At 27.0% G+C, this 22,607-nt stretch overlaps 1 protein-coding gene across 5 annotated transcripts in view; it reads right to left on the bottom strand.

Moving 5' to 3' along the window:
* Positions 1-2,360: 2,360 nt before the first annotated feature.
* The window catches only part of LOC119678692 (homeobox protein 5), a 51,280-nt gene continuing 31,033 nt past the window's right edge, over positions 2,361-22,607 (bottom strand). The window contains exons 1-7 of one of the 5 annotated variants that reach the window (XM_038090676.1): positions 15,797-17,003; positions 10,243-11,225; positions 9,555-10,074; positions 7,329-7,497; positions 3,951-6,638; positions 2,890-3,186; positions 2,365-2,829 (exon numbers count right to left, since the gene is read on the bottom strand). In XM_038090676.1, the coding sequence (XP_037946604.1) occupies positions 2,808-2,829; positions 2,890-3,186; positions 3,951-6,638; positions 7,329-7,497; positions 9,555-10,074; positions 10,243-11,225; positions 15,797-16,517 (5,400 nt within the window). In that variant the 5' untranslated portion in view covers positions 16,518-17,003 and the 3' untranslated portion in view covers positions 2,365-2,807. Of the gene's footprint in view, positions 2,830-2,889; positions 3,187-3,950; positions 6,639-7,328; positions 7,498-9,554; positions 11,226-15,796; positions 17,005-22,607 lie in introns of those variants that run through there. The other 4 variants (XM_038090675.1, XM_038090674.1, XM_038090673.1 and 1 more) reach the window with 4 other exon arrangements.

Here is a 22,607-nt window from a genome sequence, read left to right as displayed (position 1 = left end):
TAACGGCTATCACATAACGAATTGATTATTCATTTTATAATACTATAGCGCTTTATACGGCCTAAAAGAATCATACAGATGCGGAACAATAGGATATAGTATGAAAAAAAAACAATGAAAAGACATCATTCTGGAGCAAAAATGTCAGATATAAAAACAAATAGTTTTGAATAGAAGTAGAGTTATTTAATTTTAAAATTTCTGAAGCGGCAATTAATTAAGCATTTCATAAAAATTTATAGTTGTTGTAAGCTAAATGGACCTTTGGGTTAGACCTAAGGATGCCTAACGCCTATTGGCCCATTGTGCTACAGTATATATGGGAAAACTCAGGGTTTAAAACCACTTGGAACCTTTAGACAAACACAGAGTAGTTGAGAGGCACTCTCATCATCTCCCCCATAGCTGACAGGTATGATTAAGAGGGAGATTCAATCTTCTAACATGGTTCCCTAGTTTGCAGTGACCTGTAAGTGAACCTACCATAAGTTTGATATTACTACAAGGCATCTCAATGAGAATATTGGGTTAGGCCTAAGGATGCCTAAGGCGTATTGGCCCATTGTGCTACGGTATATATGGGAAAACGCAGGGTTTAAAACCACTTGGAACCTTTAGACAAAAACAGAGAAGTTGAGAGGCACTCTCATCATTTCCCCCATAGTTGTGACAAGTATGATTGAGAAGGAGATTCCATCTTCTAGCATGGTTCCCTAAATTGCAGTGTTGTGTAAGTAAACCTACCATAAGTCTGATATAAGTACAAGGCAATGAGAATATTGGATTTCCTTTCAATGAAAAGTGGCTTTGAGTCTTTGAGTCTCATCAGAAAGAACTCAGTTAACGACCTATACAGCAAAGAAAAATGAAAGGACTACAAGACAAGGAATTTGTTTTCTGTTTGGTTTTAATAAAGATAATTTATCCCTATCCGATTTTATCTCATTGCAATATAATCTCATTGCAAGTTACCACAATAACATCATTAACCTAATTTCAGTTTCCTAACTTACGATTATAAATGTTAATGTGTTTATTTCTTGATCTTCAATCACATTTGTATACAATATTACAATAGACATAATATGTCAAATATAAAAAACACATAATTTAATTATATTTATTATTAATACTTTTATTTATTAATATTTTAATATTTTAAATCAAAATTATTTATTTTTTACATTTTTGAGGTTTTGTATATATTTTGTATTTTGTTTTTTTTATTGTATGTTGTGATAAATTCTTCTGCAAATAGTTTTTTTTTATTTTGTTATTATTAGATAGCATGTGAAATAGAATTATAATTTTACAATACCATATAGAAATAATTTACAACAAGGTTATAAATAATTTAATTGTTATACAATAGGAATTTAAAAGGAAAATAATATATAAATTAAAATATAGAAGATTTTAAAATGAAAAACTTAAAAATCATATAAATTATTATAATACAATTTTTGAAGCAATTATTATTTATTTATAGTTTAATAATATAAGTTCACATTTTTTTTAATTAAATTAATATACAAAATAAATTATGCAAATTTCTTTAAATTAATTTAATCAGGTATAATACATTAAAAATACTTATATGTATTTATAACGCGACTATATGTGATGCATATTTTTGTAAATTAAAAAAAATATATATATTTCCATTATATTGAAGTAATTAGCAAAGGAAATCTTTTATAAGCTCTAAGCATTTTAACTCAAAATTAAAGAAAAATTATATATATCATCATACCGTCGTAACGATAATTGTTGGATTAAATTAAAGGAAAATTTTTTTAAATTATTGACAAATTGAAATTATAATTTTTTTAATTCAGCTTTCAGCAGCTTTTCAAAGTACTCAAATATTTTAATACGTATGCGAAATAATTTCTTTATTCATTTATATTTTTTGTTTTTAAATAAATTTTTATACCGTTATATTTATTTATATATATTTATATATAATATATTCTTTATTGTTAAAGTATGATATTTTTGCTATTTATTTTGAGCTAGTTTTAATGCTTTTCTGTTCGCTTTGATAATGTTTAATATATATATTTATATATATCTATATATATGTACTTGAGAATAAAAAATATACAGTTTCAAAATCTTATTCATCTATAAATTGTAATGTTTAATGTTTCTTATTATGTTTTTCATATAACATTTCTGCTTTATGTATAATATCGCAACTAAACATAAACAATAAGAATTTACTATGCAAATACAATATTAGCTAAAAATGAGAGCTTTAAACTTTACTTGATACTCTTTAAAAAGCTATATAAATATATATATTAGATATATAAGTTTGGTAATATATTTTTTAAATCAATATACTTATTTCACGATTGTTTAGTTTATATTACAAATAAAAAAATTACGATTCATTTAAGAAAAACGAAAATAGTACAAATTCTATCAGAGGCAAATTAAAATATTACTTGAGGCTTTCTCTCCTAAATATCACTTTTGGGGATATACATACATTATAACAGGTAAATAATACCAAATTTCTTCAATAGCAAAATAAAAATATTATTCTTGTTGATAACACTGTAGCTGAACTACATTTTGTTGCTGTTAAGTATTATACTGTTCTATTAGTATTTACTTAGTAATAGTTTATATATAATATAATATGTTAATAATATATCATATATTTTAAGTTCAACGCAATTTAATTTAACTAAACACCACACATATTCTGCACCATCCTTTCGTTTCCATACATAAATCAGTTCCATCAGTTCAATCAGTTCCCATTAAGACTTAACAATATTTGTAGCTGTTATAACTTATCGCACTCTTGGAACGGTTCTATAAATAATGAAAATATATATTTTTATTTACAAATTAACTATAATAATTGGTACTCACCTTGGTGACTGCACTCTACGTTTTGGTGTATTTGGTGCTGTAACTGAAGTTCGACTGTTTGGAGTGCGTGCACGCGTCGTAGTAGTTGTGATGCCTGTCGGTGTAGATGGAGATGTTCCCCCTGGTGTAACTGGAGACGATGTCATGCTGTAACGCTTCGGTGGCACAATACGGCTTGGTGAACGTGTTGTCTTACCAGTATGCTCTTGTGTCGTAATTCTAGCAATTTGTGGAGATACACAAGTTTTTATTGGTGTCTTAATGGATTTTGTGTCATTTTTGAAATTATCAGTTCTTCTACGTAGACATGCATAATTTTTACAAAATGATAGATGTGCAAAAATCAAAAAAAAAGTGCAAAAGAAAATTTAAAATGTTTAATATAAATATAAATATTTTTTACAAAACAAATGTATAAAGAAACGATAGATATAAAAATTAATAAATCATTTGCAAATATAGTCCTTTTCATTAAGAAACGACACTGACTTCCATAACAGCAAATTACATACTAAAAATCAGATAAATGTACAATGTATTTTGTTGTCCTTCATTGTCGTTTTTTAATGAAATTCACTATAATAGAATTACAATTATTAGAAGTATTACAAACCACTACAAATAATTATGAATAATTAAAAATAAATACAATAAAATAAATTACTAAAATATTTACAATATACAGTATTTCATATATTTTTTAAATATAGTTTGTATGTATTTTAAATATTTTTAAAATATATTCTATTTACATATATATATTATTTAATATATATTTTAAATATATTTTCTATATATTTTAATATATTTTCTATATATTTTAAATATATTTTCTATATATTTTAAATATACTTTCTATATATTTTAAATATATTTTCTATATATTTTAAATATATTTTCTATATATTTTAAATGTATTTTCTATATATTTTAAATATATTTTCTATATATTTTAAATATATTTTCTATATATTTTAAATATATTTTAAAAAAATTTTATTATACATTTTATAAATATTTTAGGTATATCCTTTTTGTATTTTTTTAAAAATTACACTCACTTGCCAGCTGGATAGCTCACAGGGCGTGGAATACGTGATTTTTGTGCCGCTGCACTAGTTGGTGTCGATCCTCCACTTTTTGTTTGTTGAGCATTTGCGAGATCCTTTAACATTGTCGAGTCTTTACTCATCAGTTCCCATTGTATTTGTAAACGTTTGAAGTGATTGCTTTCTTGTTTGCGTCTTTCTCTTTCATCGAGCGTTGTAGGTTTTTCGCCATGTAAGTTCCGTCGTGGTACTGTTTGTCCACCATGCATACGTAAAGCACCACCAGCCATCGAAATGTTTGGTGAATTTGGTGGTGTTGTGAAACGTTGATGACGTGTATCTGGCTGCAACAAACGTTGTTGTAATACTTGATTTTCTTCCTCCTCAGTCAAATCATTAAATGAAACTTTCTTTTGCTGACTTAAAGCACGACTAACTTCTTTTTTAAGTGCCGCCGCATCATATTCTACTTGCTGTTCGGAAGATTCCAAAATGGAGGCAATTTCAGCATAATACCGAAGTTCGGAACGTGGTAAAGCGGAGAGAAAACTTTCAGCTCGTGCACGTGCATCTAGATCTTTACGTGAAAGACGTTCTTTACGCGGTTGTGGTATGGCATATAAATCGGTGGATTCTTCTTCAAATACTTCATAGAGTTCCTCTGAAGAACCAACACCTTGTTGATAAGGTGGCTCTTGCAAACTACGACGTTTTTCTAATTTAGAAAGTTTTGTATGTTGTTCTTCTATCATAGAGTTACGTTTAGTACGAGTTTGGGATGAAGTTTTTCTCAAAATTCCACGTGGCATTGGTTGTGGTGGTATTTTTCTGCTTACCGGACTTGTTTCAACGCCAGAATCCATACGTTGTTGTTCATATTGGTATACATACATCTGTTTCAATGGATCTGTATTATCTAATTCTGAATCAGTCAATAGGGTTGATGAACCGCGATAACCGGAACTTGGTTGTTGGCTAGAACCAGAACTGGACGAACCGCCAGCCTCTTCACCAGCTTGTAATTGTGTTTGCTGATTTTGGAAGTATTGTGCACACTCACATATATGTGGCCGATTACGTCTTATAGGTGGTGTCATACAGAACAGCGGACGTTGTGATAGTTCACTATCAAGTTCGTGCAATATATTATTGACTTGCGGAATGTGTTTTAAGCGTCTACGATATTCTGCTGGTAACAAAGTTGCTAAAGATTTCCAATCGATGACATGCTTGTAATCCATAGTCTTTAAGATCTCATTCTCATTATCACTTAAACTAAAACGTTTTTTCATTGAGTTAATCGCATCATTCGAACCATTATCATTACCGATTGTCATTTTATAGTTAAAAGGTGAGAAAATCATATCTGCTGAAGCATGTGTTTTAACAAAACCCAAATCAGGTAACGCATAATTAGGATAAATAACATAGATTGGTGCTTGACATTCTTCACCAAGATTATTCAGTTTCTCAAGGAAGGATGGAGGTACACAACGAAAACGATCGCTAAGACTGCTACGTGTACTTAAGGAACCGCAAGATGTTTGCATAGAGCGTGTAATCATTTCGGAACTTGAAGCTGTTGATGTTGGACGATTACAATCATTAGTGCGACGTGATTTCTTACGTTCTAATGTATTCGCACCTGAATTTGCTGTGCCGGACGATAAATAGACTTGTGTTATTTGTTCGGAATTACTGCGACTAGCTTCAGAAGATTGCATACTACCCATCGAAGTACCAATATTATGATTTGTTACAAGTTGGCAAAGTGTGGGATTCTTTAGAGGCATACTACGTCGTCTATGTGCTGGAGAATTTGTGGCTGTAAGTGAACCAGCAGAACTTGAATATGCATCCTCTTCATCATAATAAGCATTATCATGACGAGTACGTGTGTATTTCTTTGGTGTGGAATGTTCACCTGTTTTATTATTTAAAAACGCTGAATCATCTTCTGCACGCATATCCTCCTCATCATGCCTACTTAAAGCTGAACCTTTACCAGAGTCATTCATACTCTTTTTACGTAAACGTTGCTCCAGTGAGGAACTACTACTTGAACCGGCTGCATCGCTAGAAGGCCAACAACCAGAAGATACATCCATACAGGTATGTGCGCTAGCTTGATCATCAATTGAACAATTGCTACTCTTCTGTTTGATAAATAGCTTGACTAGATTAAAAGCGGGTGGATTTGAATTGCCCGACGATGTAGAACCTGAAATATGTGCGTGTTTCTGCTGTTGCTGTGGTGGTGTAGCAGATGTGCACGAATTGTGACTATTACCAGCTGATGAACAGCAACAACGGTGTTTATGACGTTGCTGCTGTTGTTGCTGTTGCTGTTGCTGTTGCTGATGTTGATGATGGTGATGTTGCTGGTGCGGATGATTGTTATGCTGTTGGTGTTGTGGCTGTTGACATCGTGCAGTTAAACAATCTGTAATAGATACACTTGTAGAATTGCACGATATTGGCATCTGGCACATCGGAAGTAAATTTTTGGTTTTGCATGATTCAACTGTGGAAGTGCTAACAGCTTGCGAAACGTTAAGCTGTTGTGGCCTGCTATAATTTGTCATGAACTCTTTTTTGTCGCGCAAATTTGGTAAGCTGCTACTCTTGCGTACGGCACAGTTGAAAATTTGACGCTGCGGTGCAATAACATCGGATGTATTATTGTTACCTGAAGGATATCTGTATAAAAAATAAAAAATAAATAAAGAATTAATTTTTGGTGAAATTTAAAGTAGTACAAAAATATTTAAATAAAATTGAAGATATTTAGATATTGAGCAGTTATTGAGTCTCGTTAACTGAAATTGTTTGTGTGACTCGCCTTGACACAGGATTTTAGTATTTTACTCACTATTTTAAATGTCTACAAACATTTCACAGAATATCACAATATTGTTTTATGTATTTCATATATGTATAAATACAATTCAATTTAAATTTGCTCTAAAAAAGTTCTGCATTTGCGTAATAAAAGTAAATTGAACTCAATTGATATGACCCCAACCAACTGCATGTGCCTTTCATAATGGAACTAAAAAATGACTGTGGAACTGTTCACTTCTACAAAATCATATAGAAACTTACTTACATATATGTTATCGTTATAAAACGGAAATGTACACAGAAAAAAAATTTATAAAACGAAAAAGGCAAATTTAACTTAATTTCATTTTTATTAAAAAATGTTAATTACATTTACCGAACGGTACGATAAATTTAGCGCACGAAAGCCTAAATGTTTAAGTAATTTTCTGAGTTCTACTATTTACATAATTTAAATTTTAACTTTGAACTTTAGGCGTTATGGCAGAAATATTTTAAATATATATTTTTTTTACTATAAAAAATATTTTAATCAATAAAAATTACCTCTGCAATTGAATTGTGCTACTTTTCTGTAGTTTGTTGCGCGGTGTGAATTGCTGTTCTGAACGCGACATCGACACATCCAAGGACTTTCGTTTGACGATATCATCCAAGTTATTATGCAAGTTGATACAATTTTGTTTATTCTTCAAGGCAATATCATTTGGTTCCGCTGTTAAAGATATTATAAAATTTTGCATTACATTTTTCAACTTAATTAACTTAAAAGTTAAGTTTTGCAAGTCACGTGGATAGAAAACCATTATTAAACTTCAAATATAAATTAATATTTTTCTATCCTTATTAAATTTTAACATTCACTATTTAAGTAGTAAGAACAGTTACAGTTCAGTTCGACAGTTAAAAATAAAATGAACTTATTCCTTATATCATACTTAATAAACTATGATATCTTATACTTCTATTTCTTGTCTCTACCTGATCGTTAGCTTGAAAGTATTTAATGTCGTTAAGTTGTACCTGATAACGTTATTCTCTAATTTTTGCTAATTTTGAAAAGGCTACAGATAATACATTGATATATAAACTCACATTTTGTTTACCTGAATGAGGAAAACATCTTGTGGTTTTTCTTTTTTTTTGACACAACCTTTTTAATCCGCGCTAAGATAATTGGGAAATTCAAAAGACCGCCCTAAGATTTAGTTAAACTGTGAATGACTTGTTATAATAACAATATATATGGTATTTTGACATTTCTGCATTGTACGATACCAGATAAGCTAATTACGAACAATTCCTCCACTTAACTGTTTATCGATAAACAAAAGTACAATTTGTTATTGGTAAAGAACAATGAATAAATAATTGAAGAGTATAGCAAAGAGTATTTGTTTTTTAATAAGAGAAGTTATCACTTAACCTCCAGAAGAGAGTTCTTCAAAAAGAAAGAATTCAAAAGAAAAATAGTAAATATCATTAATATTATTTAAAACTTTACAAAGATTGCATGATAATACCATAATTATATCGATATATAATAATAATATACTTAAAGGATAATAGCTTATATCATTTACAATTTCATGATAATACCATGATAATACATTGCATGATAATACCTTAATTATAAAGCTTTATAAATAAATCTACCTTTATAAGGAAAATAACTAGTATCATTCAAAACTTTTCAAAGATATTGCATGATAATACCTTATTTAAATGACTATTATATATTGAAGAATTTTTATATCATTGATCTTTTTTGCAATAGACGCTTTTGGACAGTGGCTCACTTAGACTAACATTTATAGGATCAGTGAAAATCATCGAACTTAAATTTGTCAGACTATTTCAGAAGTAACTGAAAGTGTTTTTATTTAGATATTTATATAAGAAATATTATAAAAATAATATAATATACGGTAATAAATTATGGAATAATAGATTATAAAATAGTATTATAATAAGATTAAAAAGAAGATTTTAACAACATACAGTATGTTAAAATAAAGCTTATTTAATAATATGTACGGGTTTTTTGGTATTAAGGGATTTTTTAAGACAAGCATAAGGATTATGTTTTAAGCATTGATATTATCAACAGAACAGGAACTTAATATAATAACAAAACTAAGAACCTCCACAGTGGCTTTATGAATTTATATTTGATTATGTTAGATTCCATTGAAGGTTGTGAATATGTATATCAAAATCAATGTAAAGTATATCAAAGTCAATGTTACGTTACCGTAAGGCTCAACCTTCTTCTAATAATTTGTAAGAATCTATTAACATCTTAACTTAATATAATATAAGTTATAAACTGACAAAACCAGCATTGTTAGAGATAAAAAATAAGTATTGTTTTTAAGTCTTATATGCTCTTACCCCTTTCCTACTTTCGTGTTTTAATTTTATAGTTTTGTTCTACTGTTATAATATTGGGTTTTGTTATGTTTTATTTCGTCCCCGATTTATCATCGTATTATTTTTTTTATTTATATCTTATATAGATAAAATATATGTTACATATTTTATAATATATATTCTTATATATGTTTATAGATATTTTTTAAATAATTATATATATACAAACATATCTATACATATTTTTGGTTACCATAAAAAATAAAAAATAAAAAATAAAAATAATAGCATATAACCAATAACTTCTAATAACAAAAACTTTATTGACTGTCTTATATGTATATGTCTTATATATGTAAACTAAATAATACTCTAAAATTTATAGTTTTGTAAACTTACCGTAAAAGCTGTCATCCGAATACAACACGCTACCCTCAAATGCGATTGTGTAATTGTCTTTATTCGCCTGGCAAGTCAATATAATATCACCATCTTCCGGATATGCATCCATATCCAATGAGTCCACTGATATATGCGATTCTTTAACTGGTGAAAAAAGCAACTCCGATTTACAAATTGAATTGTCGATCAATTCATTAGTCGAAGTGGTTGAAGTCTGTGAAATATTATGTCCATGTTGTGTTATTTGTGGCAACATATTTTGTTGCAACATAAGCGACTGCTGTAAACGACTATTACCACCGATACCCTTACAGTACGATGGTAAATAGAGCAATGAATGCATATCTTCAGCACGAAAACTTTCCATATCAACTTCGGCAAGATTAGCATCTAAATTTTTGGCAATATCCTCATAATAGATTAGATCGCCTATACCATTGTATGACGCCGATAGTGAAGATAAGACACTACGTTGCATGCCGCCACAACCATCTCGATAGCCGTAATCCAGAAACCACTGATAATCGGAATTGTCATGAGTAAAATCATGTGAAGATGCAAGGGAACAATTTAAATTATTACTAGCAACATTGTTGCCAAGCGAACAAAAGCCACCAATACCATTACTAATAATATTATTACCAACACCGCCACCACAAGCTGTTGCTGTTGTAGCAAAACCTACCAAATGTTGTTGTTGGTGCTGTTGCGTTAACATATTGCTATCGTGCGGAAGCATATTACTACGCGACCCCGGTGTTGTTGCATTGCTATTGTAGTCTGATTCTGGTGTTGCTGGTGCAGCCATTGTTGTGCCACTATTTAACAAGAAATTGTTATTACCACTACTGCCAATTAGAAAACTATCGTCCAGGAAGACGCTGCTACTGCTGCTCACTTCCTCATTCAAAATAATGCTGCGCAACGCGTTATTATAACGATCCAAATTATTTAATACTATTGCAACATTCTGTTTGAGACTCTCCTCACTCAGTTCATCATCAGCATCTTTGGCATTTAACAATTGTTGCTGCTGTTGTTGCAAATGTTGTTGCTGCAATAACAAATCATTTAAATGCTGCTGATAATGTGTTTGCGTTAGAATTGGCAATTTTGTGCTACGCAAATGCTGTTGCAGCAACTGAAGTTGCTGAGATGATGCTGATGACGTGATCTTTGTATGCTGCTGTTGCTGCGATTGTTGTTGTTGTTGTGGATGTTGCTGTTGCTGTTGCTGTAGCTGTTGATCGATGTTATTATCGTAATAAGCATATGCAAATGGTGAATTGTTAGGACTATTTAATGGATTTCTATATGTGTGCAATGGGGAATGTATGGCAGATGTGGGTGAATTGGTAGCAGTTGTTGCTGCTGATGCTGTTGATGTTAGGGTGACGTTTTTATTATTTATATTTGCAGAAGAATTTAAAGGAAGCGTTTGTTGATTATTTTTATTGTTAAAGTTTTGTTTTAATGCATGAGTTAAATGTTTATTAATATTAGCAATGTGCTGAGGAGAATTTTGATGTTGTTTTTGTTGGTTATGATTAAAATGAGTAGGATGTTGAAAGTGGCGTGGTGAATTTTGAAGCGGTTGTGAAAGATGTGATTTGTTGTTGATGTCGTTGTTTGTTGAGAATTCTGTCATGCCACGACGAAATTTGTGTCCTGCAATATAAAAATAGTTTTTATTAAAACATCATCCATAAAAAAAAAAATAATAAAAAGATTTAAATAAAAAGCAATGAATGTATATATAGTTTAAAAAAGATCATTTCGTCTTCATTTTATAATTTTACTTTAATTCTAATGCACACTTGTGAACCATAAATGTCTCATAAAGCAAAGCACTTGGCCACATAAAAACCGAATTACGTTATATTGGGATTTGAGCGAACATTAGTGTTAATGAACTTCATATAATGATAATTAAATGTTACAAATATAAAAGAATGATGTTTTTTGAACACTTAAAAAATCACTCTTAGCTAAATCTGAAAGCCACTTGAAATTTATTGACTCTATTTAGAGCAATAAAAAGTAGCTAAAAAACGAATTTTAATTAATTTTTATTTTATTTGAGAGAATGAGACACAAAATTTTATATAAAGACACAAAAGTTGAAGTTCAAAAATATGTAATGTCACGTCACCGACTAATTGCTGCACATAAAAATATATTTTAAAATGTTATAAAAACGGTAAAGTAAAAAAATATATAAAAGAATATTTAAAATAATATATAAAAGAAACTTTAAAAGAATATATAGAAGAATATTTAAAAGAATTTATAAAAAAATATTTAAAAATATATTCAAAAAAATATTACAAAAAATGTGTGGAGATATTGTTATTTATTATAATAATATATGTAAAAAATTTCTCAAACAAAAGTTAATAAGAATAATATAAAATGTTAGTAATTATAATATTAATATCTTAAAAAAATTAAAAAAATTAAAAAAAAATTTAAAAAAAATTAAAAAAATATTAAAAAAAATATTCACAAAAAAATATTACAAGAAAATTGTGGAGATATTGTTATTTATTATAATATTATATGTAAAAAATTTCCCAAACAAAAGTTAATAAGAATAATATAAAATATTAGTAATTATAATATTAATATCTTAAAAAAAAATAGAAATATTCACATTATATATATTAAATTGATGCAAAATAAATAACATAAAAATATAAATATTGTTGTGATATTAATAGCAAATATTTCTAAAGACCAATAATAATAAGAATTTTGCAATCCAAAAAAATTGATTTGCAATTCATAAAAGTAATAAGAATAAAAGTAATTCCATTCTCATAGATTATACCGACCATTCCTAGGGAACCGCTTAGACCTATAGGCCCAATGTGCTACCGTAAATTCATTTCTCATATAATATAAATATTTTTTATGTAATATTTTATTTATTTATAATAAGTAAACCACTAAGCCCACTTAAATTTTTAGTAAGTATATTTACAGCTATTGAATATTATACTATATTTTATAATACGTTAATTTATTATTAACTGAATGGGAATTTTAAAATATGTAGTCTCGTGATTCTTTAAACATTCAAAGTTTCAACAACTTCCTATAAAAGAACTTTTATCAGAAAAAAATAAAATACTAAAAGTTTAAGTACATATTAATTATAATTTTTTTTTAATTTTTTAAACTAATATAATTATATCTGTAATAAATTCTACAATATTTTAATTATGAGTTTACATATTTTTATTCAACTTGTTACCTCATTAGATAGATTTTTAATAGATGTCTTTGATGTACACTAATAAGGTCAACAGTAGGGCAATATATACTATATGTCTGCTATAACACAATATAGTATATTTCCCACATTCTATTAACCCTAAAAAAGTTACACTTTTTGAAATTAATCCTGCCTCTGGGGTAATTTCATAGCATTTAATAGCATTTTTTAGAAGTTCATTTCAACAGCTCATGAATCCGCACAATCTCATATCATTTTTGAGACATAAAATATAAAAAAAATATATATTTTTCCCTTTAAATATGCTTTATGTAGAAACAATATCTTATCTAGCTGAATTTTTTATAAAAATATAAGAAAAAGAATTCAACAGAATCAGAGATACACTATAGTAGAGAGTATAGATGACCAGAAAAAGCAAGTGTCGTATTTGGGGCATATCTTTATCGAGTTGAAAGAAACGATTTTTCTTTCATATATATTATAATTTATCACTTTAATTGTAAAATTTTTTAAATGCTGTTACTTGACAAGTGTTAATAAAAATAAAGAAAGGGGGAATTATATAAAATAGATGAAGCGATAGGAGCGCCATAAGTTAGGGGAGAGCACAAAAAGATGTGCTACACAACATATGTGACATTTTTTTTTAAATATTTTGTTTTTCTTAGTTTCTTTGAAGAATGAGAAGAATTAAGCACTAATTCAGCATAAAGTAATAAAATCATTTAATTTAAAAAGAAAAAATATAAATAAAGCGTTTATAGAATAATACATCCAACGGTCTTACTCATGACAATACCATAAAACCACAATTATTCATACTCTTTGTTGAGGGTGGAGTATTTTGTTGTACTTTAGATGATGACTCAACATAATATATGCTGCAGTATACATATTCCCTTACTCCAAATTTTACTCTACACAATTTCATTTGAACCCCACTTATACAGCCATATAGACAGCCATAATACTGTCTGCTTCTTTCGAAGCACTTGTATTAAGAAACGGAGTCTCAATTGCACTTGTAATCAATTTGTAAACTGAGCATTTGGTAAATATACCATTTTAAAATGTATGCATCTGAATACTTGAGTACTTGAGAACTTTTCATTTCGGGTAATCAATTAAGTGTGATTGTTATATGTAATTGTGTTCAAATTGAAGCATAGCAGACCGATACGTAAACAACTTATATTACATATCAGTCTTAATTATATAAAAATTAAGTGAAATGAACCTTTGAAACTTGATATACATATACAATTATATGGGACATGTGTCTACATAATACATACTATAATTGAAGAATTCAAATTCCATACAAAACAATTTTTATACATAATTAAGGCAATATTGTCTTATAACATTTTATAACTGATATAGGAACAACTTATGTTACTTATGATTATTTAAGTGTCTATGGTTTACAATATCATTTAAATTAATTAAAGAACTATTGACGACAAATTGTTTACTAAAGATAGTAAGATCGTATACAGAGAATGGATCTAAAAATAAGGCTGTATGACTGCAAGTAATAATGAAATTTGATATTATGGCACTTAGCCAAACAAACGATAGATGATCGATTTAAATGAACGCAAAAGATAAATAATAAAAAACTTTAAAATATAAATATATAGACAAAATAGATACTCATAAACCTTATCAACATATTTTGAATGCACTTAATAAGAAAACTTACATTAATCATTAATTTAAAATTAATCCAATTTTTAATTAAAATTTTTTTGTTTATAATAAGAAATCTGTTTTGAATAGACAGATAAATATAGGTGACTAACTGAAATCCAAAAATCAAATTTTGAATATAGTGAATACTTTAGCTGACCTTACCCGAACACAATATATATTATATCTGCCTATTCTATTGTAATAATTATTAAAGAAAGAAGAATTTTAAAATAGAAATTAATTTATTTATGTATTTTCTTTATTCATTATTTCTATATATATATATATACGTATATCTGGTTGGCACTTAACGAACTTTATAATCATAGCTAAACATAATCACAGCTAAACATATATATTTAAACTCCATTACAATTTTTTTTATATTTTTATAAAAAAAATATTTTATTTTCTGAATATGAAAATGCCAAAAAACACGAAATAGATAAACAAATTTCACGAAAATATGTGGCAAATTTTATTTTGAATGTCAACAGCTCAAACATATTTATAAGAATTGAAATATATATTATACAATACTTAAACATATATTGGCCAAATACCAAAAATAAAATATGTCAACAAATAAAAAACAAAAAATAATTTTCAAAAGAAATAAAGTCAAGATACTCATATGAAGACGAGAAGACGAGCTAAATTAAATAGCATTCAAACACATAATTATAATATATATTAATCTATATATATATACGAGTAGTACTATGTACATATGGATTTGTAAATACATATGTTATGCATTTATATAATATATGTATATATAATTGTTTTTTTATGTTTGAAAACATATAGAATTAGATGCCAACTTTTCGGATTTCGGAGATGAAATCAAAGGTTTACTTTGCGGAAATCTCGGAACAAAATATACCAAATAGCAAATTTTTTATTCAACTTTACAGTAATTTAAAGTTAAAACAGAACTTTTTTTATAACTTAAAATCAAAAATAATTTATTTAATAATTATTATTCAATAATATAATTTTAAATTGTTGGGTATTTTTCTAGAACAAACTGAGTTATAATTATTTTCAACTCAAAAAGTCTATACATATATTAAAAAAATGTTTTGGTAAAGCGGTTTCGAAATTAATTCAATTAATTAAAATAATATAAAAAAAATGTTTGTTGTTGTTGTTCACTACTTTAAGAAACCTCTTTACTGAATATGTTAATCACTTATATTAAAAAAAATTTTGTGGCATTATATATTATAAATTTCTATAAAAAGATCTGCATTAATCATTTTTGGGTAAAAATAAAATTATATAAATTATATTTTCAAACCTTTAAGAAAGACATTATCAAGTTCCTCCCATGCATTCAAATCATATTTGTTATTATTATAAAATTCTTCATTATTATTATTCAGCACATCGTTATCATTGCCGTCGTTAACATTATCAAATTGTCGACGTTGCTGCTGCTGCAAACGTTGTTGTCGCAAATACTCTTGATTACAAGTCAAAGCAGCTGAGGAAGAACTCTTCAAGCGATTTCTATTGTCATTACCAACTTTGACACCTTGTTCACGTAGTTGCTGCTGTAAACGACGACGTTGCAGCAATTGTTGCTGTAGTAAGTGTAATTGTTGCTGTTGTAATTGTTGGTAATAACGTAACTGTTGATATTGCTGTGGTGTTATGCTATGATGTTGCTGTTGCTGCTGTTGTTGTTGTTGTTGAGATGTGGTTTTACTTGATACCACAAAGAAATTTTCTTTTGAGGAAGCATTACTATCGCAGCCGCTGCTACTACTACAGCTGCTATTGGCATCATTGAGTTTTTGTGCAGCAACATGTTTCCAGATGGTGTTTCTGTTATTATTGCTGTTGTGGTCATTGTTGTTATTCAAGTTGTCATTATTATTATTATTATTAATATTAATATTATTTTTGTTATTATTGTTATTATTATTATTGCAAGTATCGCTGCGTAAGCCGCGTTGGCCTTGCAATTTGGAAATGTCTACGAATCTCATTAGGAAAGCAAATAAAATTAACAACATCGATGTTTAAGTTATAAATACATTAGCAACATTTGTATATTTGTTGCAGCAATAATGTTGATAATGTTAATGCTTCAGTGTGCATAGAGCGATGTTTCCGTACTCAGTGTGAGTCCTGCCGTTGCATAAAAACGTATAGTAGAAACGTATAGGGCATATATAAAAATATATATCTTCAATATTATATCGATGCTTATTTCATGTTTTATTTTTAACTTAATTTGATTTTTGGACCAACGCTACGTTTGTGCATTGGTTCGATTTTAAATATTGAATTTATTTTATTTTTTTTTTTTGGTAAGAAATGTTTTTCACTTGTAGCCAAGCGGCATTAAAATTGGTTTTTATGATTTTAGTGTTCTTTTCTGTTTTTTTTTTTGACTTATTTATTTTTAGCCATAATATTTTCTTTCTTCCATAGATTTGATTTTGCTTCTTAATAATTAACTCCACACAAGTTCATGCAGTTCAAATTATAATTTTGTTTATATTTTTCAATTTTACTTCTCATATTATTTTGGTATTTTGAAATTATTTTTAACTTCTTTAAATTCAAAAATTTTTGATTTTTTCTGAAAATTAAAACGAATTGTGTAAAATTTTGTAGATTTTATTAAATGTTTGAAATCTAAAAGTGTTAATTTAGTCTATATGTTGAAGCAAATAATTTATGAGTTTTCTTCAGCTTATGGAATTTTTAGCTCTCCTATGAAAAAAAAAAAAAAAAAAAATGAAGTAAAAACAAAATGGAGTTATGTTTACATAAGCTCACAAATGTTTTGAATAAAGACGCCATTTTTCCTGAGTACGGCGGTTTCAGACTCATTAAGAATTCAGTACAGTTTGGCATTATTTGGAAAATTTATTGCATTTTCTAGAATAAATTGCATGATAATATATTAGGTCCTTTAGAAAATTTATGTATTTTGCTTTGAACTTTGTCAATTGATGTTTTTGTGCATATTTCAGATAAAGTGTTAGTTACTTGTGGTTTATTTTCAAAGAATTTTAGTAAGACAATTTTAAGAAAATTAATACAGTTGAGTTTTAAATTCAAATACAAACTTAAGAGGAAAATAATTGAATATGACTTCAATTAAATAAATTTTAAACTGAAAATAATAATGATAATAATAATGATATATTATAATAATAATCCAATAAGACTAGAAATAGGACTAAATATTAAAAATGAAGAGAAACTATTTTATTAATCATTAATTAATAAAAAAATTAATTCATTAAGTACTTAATTAATAATAAATTAATTAATTAATTTAATTTAATTAATTAATTAAATTATTAATTAATTAATTAAATTATTAATTAATTAATTAATCGTTTAATTAATAATCAATTAATTAATAACTTATTTAATTAATTAATAACTTAATTAATTAATAAATAACGTATTTAATTAATTAATAACTTAATTAATTAATTAATTAATTGATAATAAATAGATTAATTAATTAATATTAATCCGCAAAAAAGGCAATTTGAGATTAATATGTAGTACCTAGAACTAAAATTATAAACAAAAAACTAACTTAGATAAAAAAAGATAGAATAAAAAGTTACATGTTTATAAATTAATTAACATATAATGTCAGTTCTTTAAAGAACGGATATAGGTAGAACTTTTATAAGTGTTTTTTTAAAACATGTTTATAACCTTTGATATTATAACGAATGTAAGTTAAAAGTAATGTGGTACGATAATACTACTGATTGAAATAAAATAATAATAAATTTAATAGAGATAGAGAGAAGTTTTGAACAGTAGTAAATTACAACAACAAAATTATATTATTTATTACATTATTGAAATTTTAACTGACTAAACAGCTATTTGATAGACCATTATCAGTGGACTTTTAGAAATACTTCTTATTTTTAATTATACGTCAAAAATTTTTTGAGACTGCAAATACCAAAGGTTCAATTAATCAATAAATAATTAAATTTTGTTGTTGTAAGTCACTACTCTTCAAAATACTTCTCTATTAAAACAATAGTTTGTATTAAGAAATACCATCTTTCGTCATAATTGATTTTAAATTTAAAATTTTATAAATAAAATATTTTTAAAAAAAGTTTACTTTAGGTTTTTTGTGTTAAGAGTTTACTTAGTTTTAATTATTTATTTATTATTTAAAAAGAATTTTTAATTCCAAATTAAAATATTTGTTCAAATATTTGTAAACTATATAAAAGAAATAATATCCATTGAGTAGGGAATTCTCAAATTAAATAATCTCCATCTACTTTTGCAGAATATCGGCAGTTATGATCATGGAGAGAGATTCGACATAAGGCTGCTTACAGATAGAGAATGATATATATTCTTATAGAATAGAGAAATTTTATCTTTGATTTATGTTCTTTTCCTAATCAATAAAATTATTACTATTATATTGTTGTAGTTCACTAATGTTCTAAAAAAACATCACTATTTTCTATTATAAAAACATAAAATTCTTTCATTATTCATTAACATAAGATTTCTTCATTATATAAAATATTTAATAAACCATTTATCTACAAAAATTAAGTTACAATACTACTGAAGTGTTTATATACATACTTATGACTAAAAATAAAAATATTTAATTAAGAATTTATATAGCATATGAAATAGTGCCTGTATGTATACAAAAAATTTGTATACACTGAAAAAAATTCGCAAGTGCAATAATTCAATCCAATGTCGAACTTATAAAAACATATTTAAAAAAACAAAAATATTAAAGAAACAAATTTATGTTTTATAATTTAAGAAATTTAAATCATAAAACAAATTTAAAAAAAAAATTACAGACTAAACATATTTATAAACAAACCATGTCATTACTATTTCATTTGTTATATTTTTTTAGAATTTTATATTTTAGAAATATTTTATATTTTTTTTTTTATTTGGTTTGTATAATTTACAGATGTGATGACTATTTGACAGAGGGACATAATAACGACATACGAGCCAAATTTTTTTGGCTAACGGGCGCCTAAATTACTTAATATTTAGTTGTTTATTTTTTATAAAATTAAGAAAAATCACTGAAGACTCTCACTACTATTACATGTACAGTATACAGCATAATGTAGATGTTTTCAGATATTATATAAAATAAGAAAATATAAAAAAAAATAAGAAAAAAATTATATTTGTCATACATCAAAGGTGTTTGTTTGAATAAATAAAATTAAATTAATTAATTATGTACTTTTCAATTATTGCAAAACTAAAATGTGTATCATTAAATTCAAATATTAGATTGACAGCGCCATTTTGATAGAAATATAGTACGTTAATGCCTTTATTGCACCACACAAATGACTAATAGAATAGCACCTGAACTCTTGTAGCTACCTCCAAATTGTTGTGTCTTTTCAAACTATCTTTATCTTCTGTGATTCTATTACTTTTATTTCGTGGATGAGAAAGTGTGATGGTTTAACCACCGTTTAACCAACTGTCGCTGGAGTGGTATACCCGACTGTTTAGTATAGGGACTAAAGACCCAACCTCTCCTTCTTTTTCGGGAATGCATGGATATGTAGCATACACTCATTTATTACAAAGAAATTTCGCTATAGAAAGCCTGTCTACTTTATTTGCAAAGGAATTCGATTATTTTATAAAAAAATATCTTTACAGAGAACTACAAAGCATACACATTATTCGTTTTCAAGAACTACAGCTGCAATTAAAAACCAAGAATATTAATATTAAGTGTTTCTAGAACAACTAAAATTGAAAAAGTACGTCATGGGTTAAATCACAAGAAAACTATTTGAACTTTGAAAATGTTTCCATACTGCATTCACAGTTGATAAGCAGAATGAACATTTTATAAATGAAATTATCTTTGTGTCTGTTTATTTAAAATAAAATAAAATAAACGAACTCTTTGAATCACGGTGTTATAGTCTAGCAGAGATAAAGTATCTCATCAACGTTTAAAACAAAACTGTAAAAGTCGACATAATAGAAGTCAATTTCTACTCCTTGATATGAGTATAGAATATATATCAAATAGAAGTTTAGTAATACATAAATAATAATATTCCTAAACTCAAGTTATACTCCTAAACAAAAAGATATAAAAAATAACTCCGAAACTATTATTATAACTATTAAATTCTAACTACTATGTACTTAGAACATAAGATGGAGAGTTTTCACTGTATCATGTATGTACATAATCTTTATTGGTATACACTCACTAATATTTTATTTAAGCTTTCATCTAAACACATACTCATATACATGTGGGCTCTTTCGTCGCCTTGACATTATATATTATTTGAAAGTTTAACTCCTTTTTTTTCAGAAATCCAAGCGATCAAATATTTTTTCAATTTATAAAATACACACACACTTAGATTGAAATACTTGTATGTAAATATACTCAACACTTTTGGAGGCCAAATTAAATGAAAAAATATTAAAAAAAATCTCTATGGAAAATATTTACAAAAATACGCAAATATAAACAAGAAAAAAAATACGAAGAATATTTGCAAAATCAACAAAATAATTTAATTCTGTAGCTATTGCCAAAGAGATTGTTTCTGTGTTGTTGTTTTAATGAAAAACAATATTATATGTAAACAATTTCAGATGTGAAAGAGAGGAGAACTGCATAAAGATTGCAGTTGAAAATATTCATATTCATTTTTAAATTGCATTATAACTAATATTGTATAATATTTATTTAAAAAAAAAAACATTTTGTAACTCGAAAAATGGCTAAAAGAGAGGACTACACATTGAGACAATTCACCAGGGCTATCACAATTAAAATCGTTTAACTTAAATACTTTAGTTTGTATGTAACTGAATAAAAATAATTAAAAAATTTTGATAAAAATTGATAGTACACTGAGTGGAATTGTCACCTAACAAAACTTATAACTTACTCTCATGGAATGTGAAGACTTTGCATTTTTCTTAAAGATTGAGACTTCAAAACATCTGCTAGGAAGATGAGTTCTAGTGATAAGCAAACGACCAAATACGCAGATGACCATATAATATCGGTTGTAGAATAATACTCAGTTAAAAAGAAATGAAATAGCAAAATACGTTTTAGTAGCATGTCATGTACTGAGAAGCAAATGAAAGAAGCACTTGGATGACCATCTAATATCGGGTGCGCAATTAATATCCAATCAAGTAGGCTCCTGATAGCATCTTCTGCACTTATAACAAATGAAGGAAACACTGGAATGATCATATAATATTGAATAGAGTATACGCTCAATTGCTCCAATTTATTTGTGTTTCAAATACAATTTAAGAATATTGTTCTAAGAGAAACAATCCCAATTCAATAAGAGGTCACAACTGATTTCTAAAATCCCCCATTGTAATAAAATAAAGAAACACAAAAAACAAATATAAAAAAAAATAATAAAAAAAACAATAATAGAAAAAACTTTTGAAAAAGATATAAACATTTAATTATTAAACGAAAAAGAAAATGTCCTAATTACTATGACTAAATTTTTAATAATATTAATACCTGTACTTAATAACATAGTAGTAGTTATATCTAGCATATGGACGGGACACACCCGTTAGACACCTTAAATATCCGTTCTTTTGCATTTTTGGTAATGCACGCGCATTTCCAATTATCTAACTTTCGAATAAGAAAAAAAAACTAAATTCTCTAAAGCTTAAAAAACAAAAGTATATAAAAGTAGATATCCTTTTTATGATTATATGCAGTCTCATTTTAAAAGGAAGAAGAAAAAACAGGAAAATGCGCATTTATACTCAAACTTAAACAGACGAACAAAGTCACACGGACAACAAAGCCAGAAATTTTATAGCAGAAACATTTGAAAAAATCAGACAAAAAGCACCCACAACTCAAACCATAAGAATTTACAGTATTTATGGGAATAAATAATGTAAATAAGAAATGAAAAACTTTTTAAAATATAAAAAATAAAATTATAAAAAAAGGAGGAAAATGAAAGAGAAAGTCTAAAGCAGAACGCATATATCTATGCAGTAAAGTATCTACAACTGCAAAGGAGTATCTACACTGTGTGCGTGTGTCTGCAGCAATGTGT

This window comes from Teleopsis dalmanni, chromosome 2, assembly GCF_002237135.1.
Source record: "Teleopsis dalmanni isolate 2A chromosome 2, ASM223713v2, whole genome shotgun sequence".
NCBI classification, from domain to species: Eukaryota; Metazoa; Arthropoda; class Insecta; order Diptera; family Diopsidae; genus Teleopsis; species Teleopsis dalmanni.
Note: the sequence above shows the minus strand (reverse complement) of the source record. Positions and strands in the feature narration are given on the sequence as shown.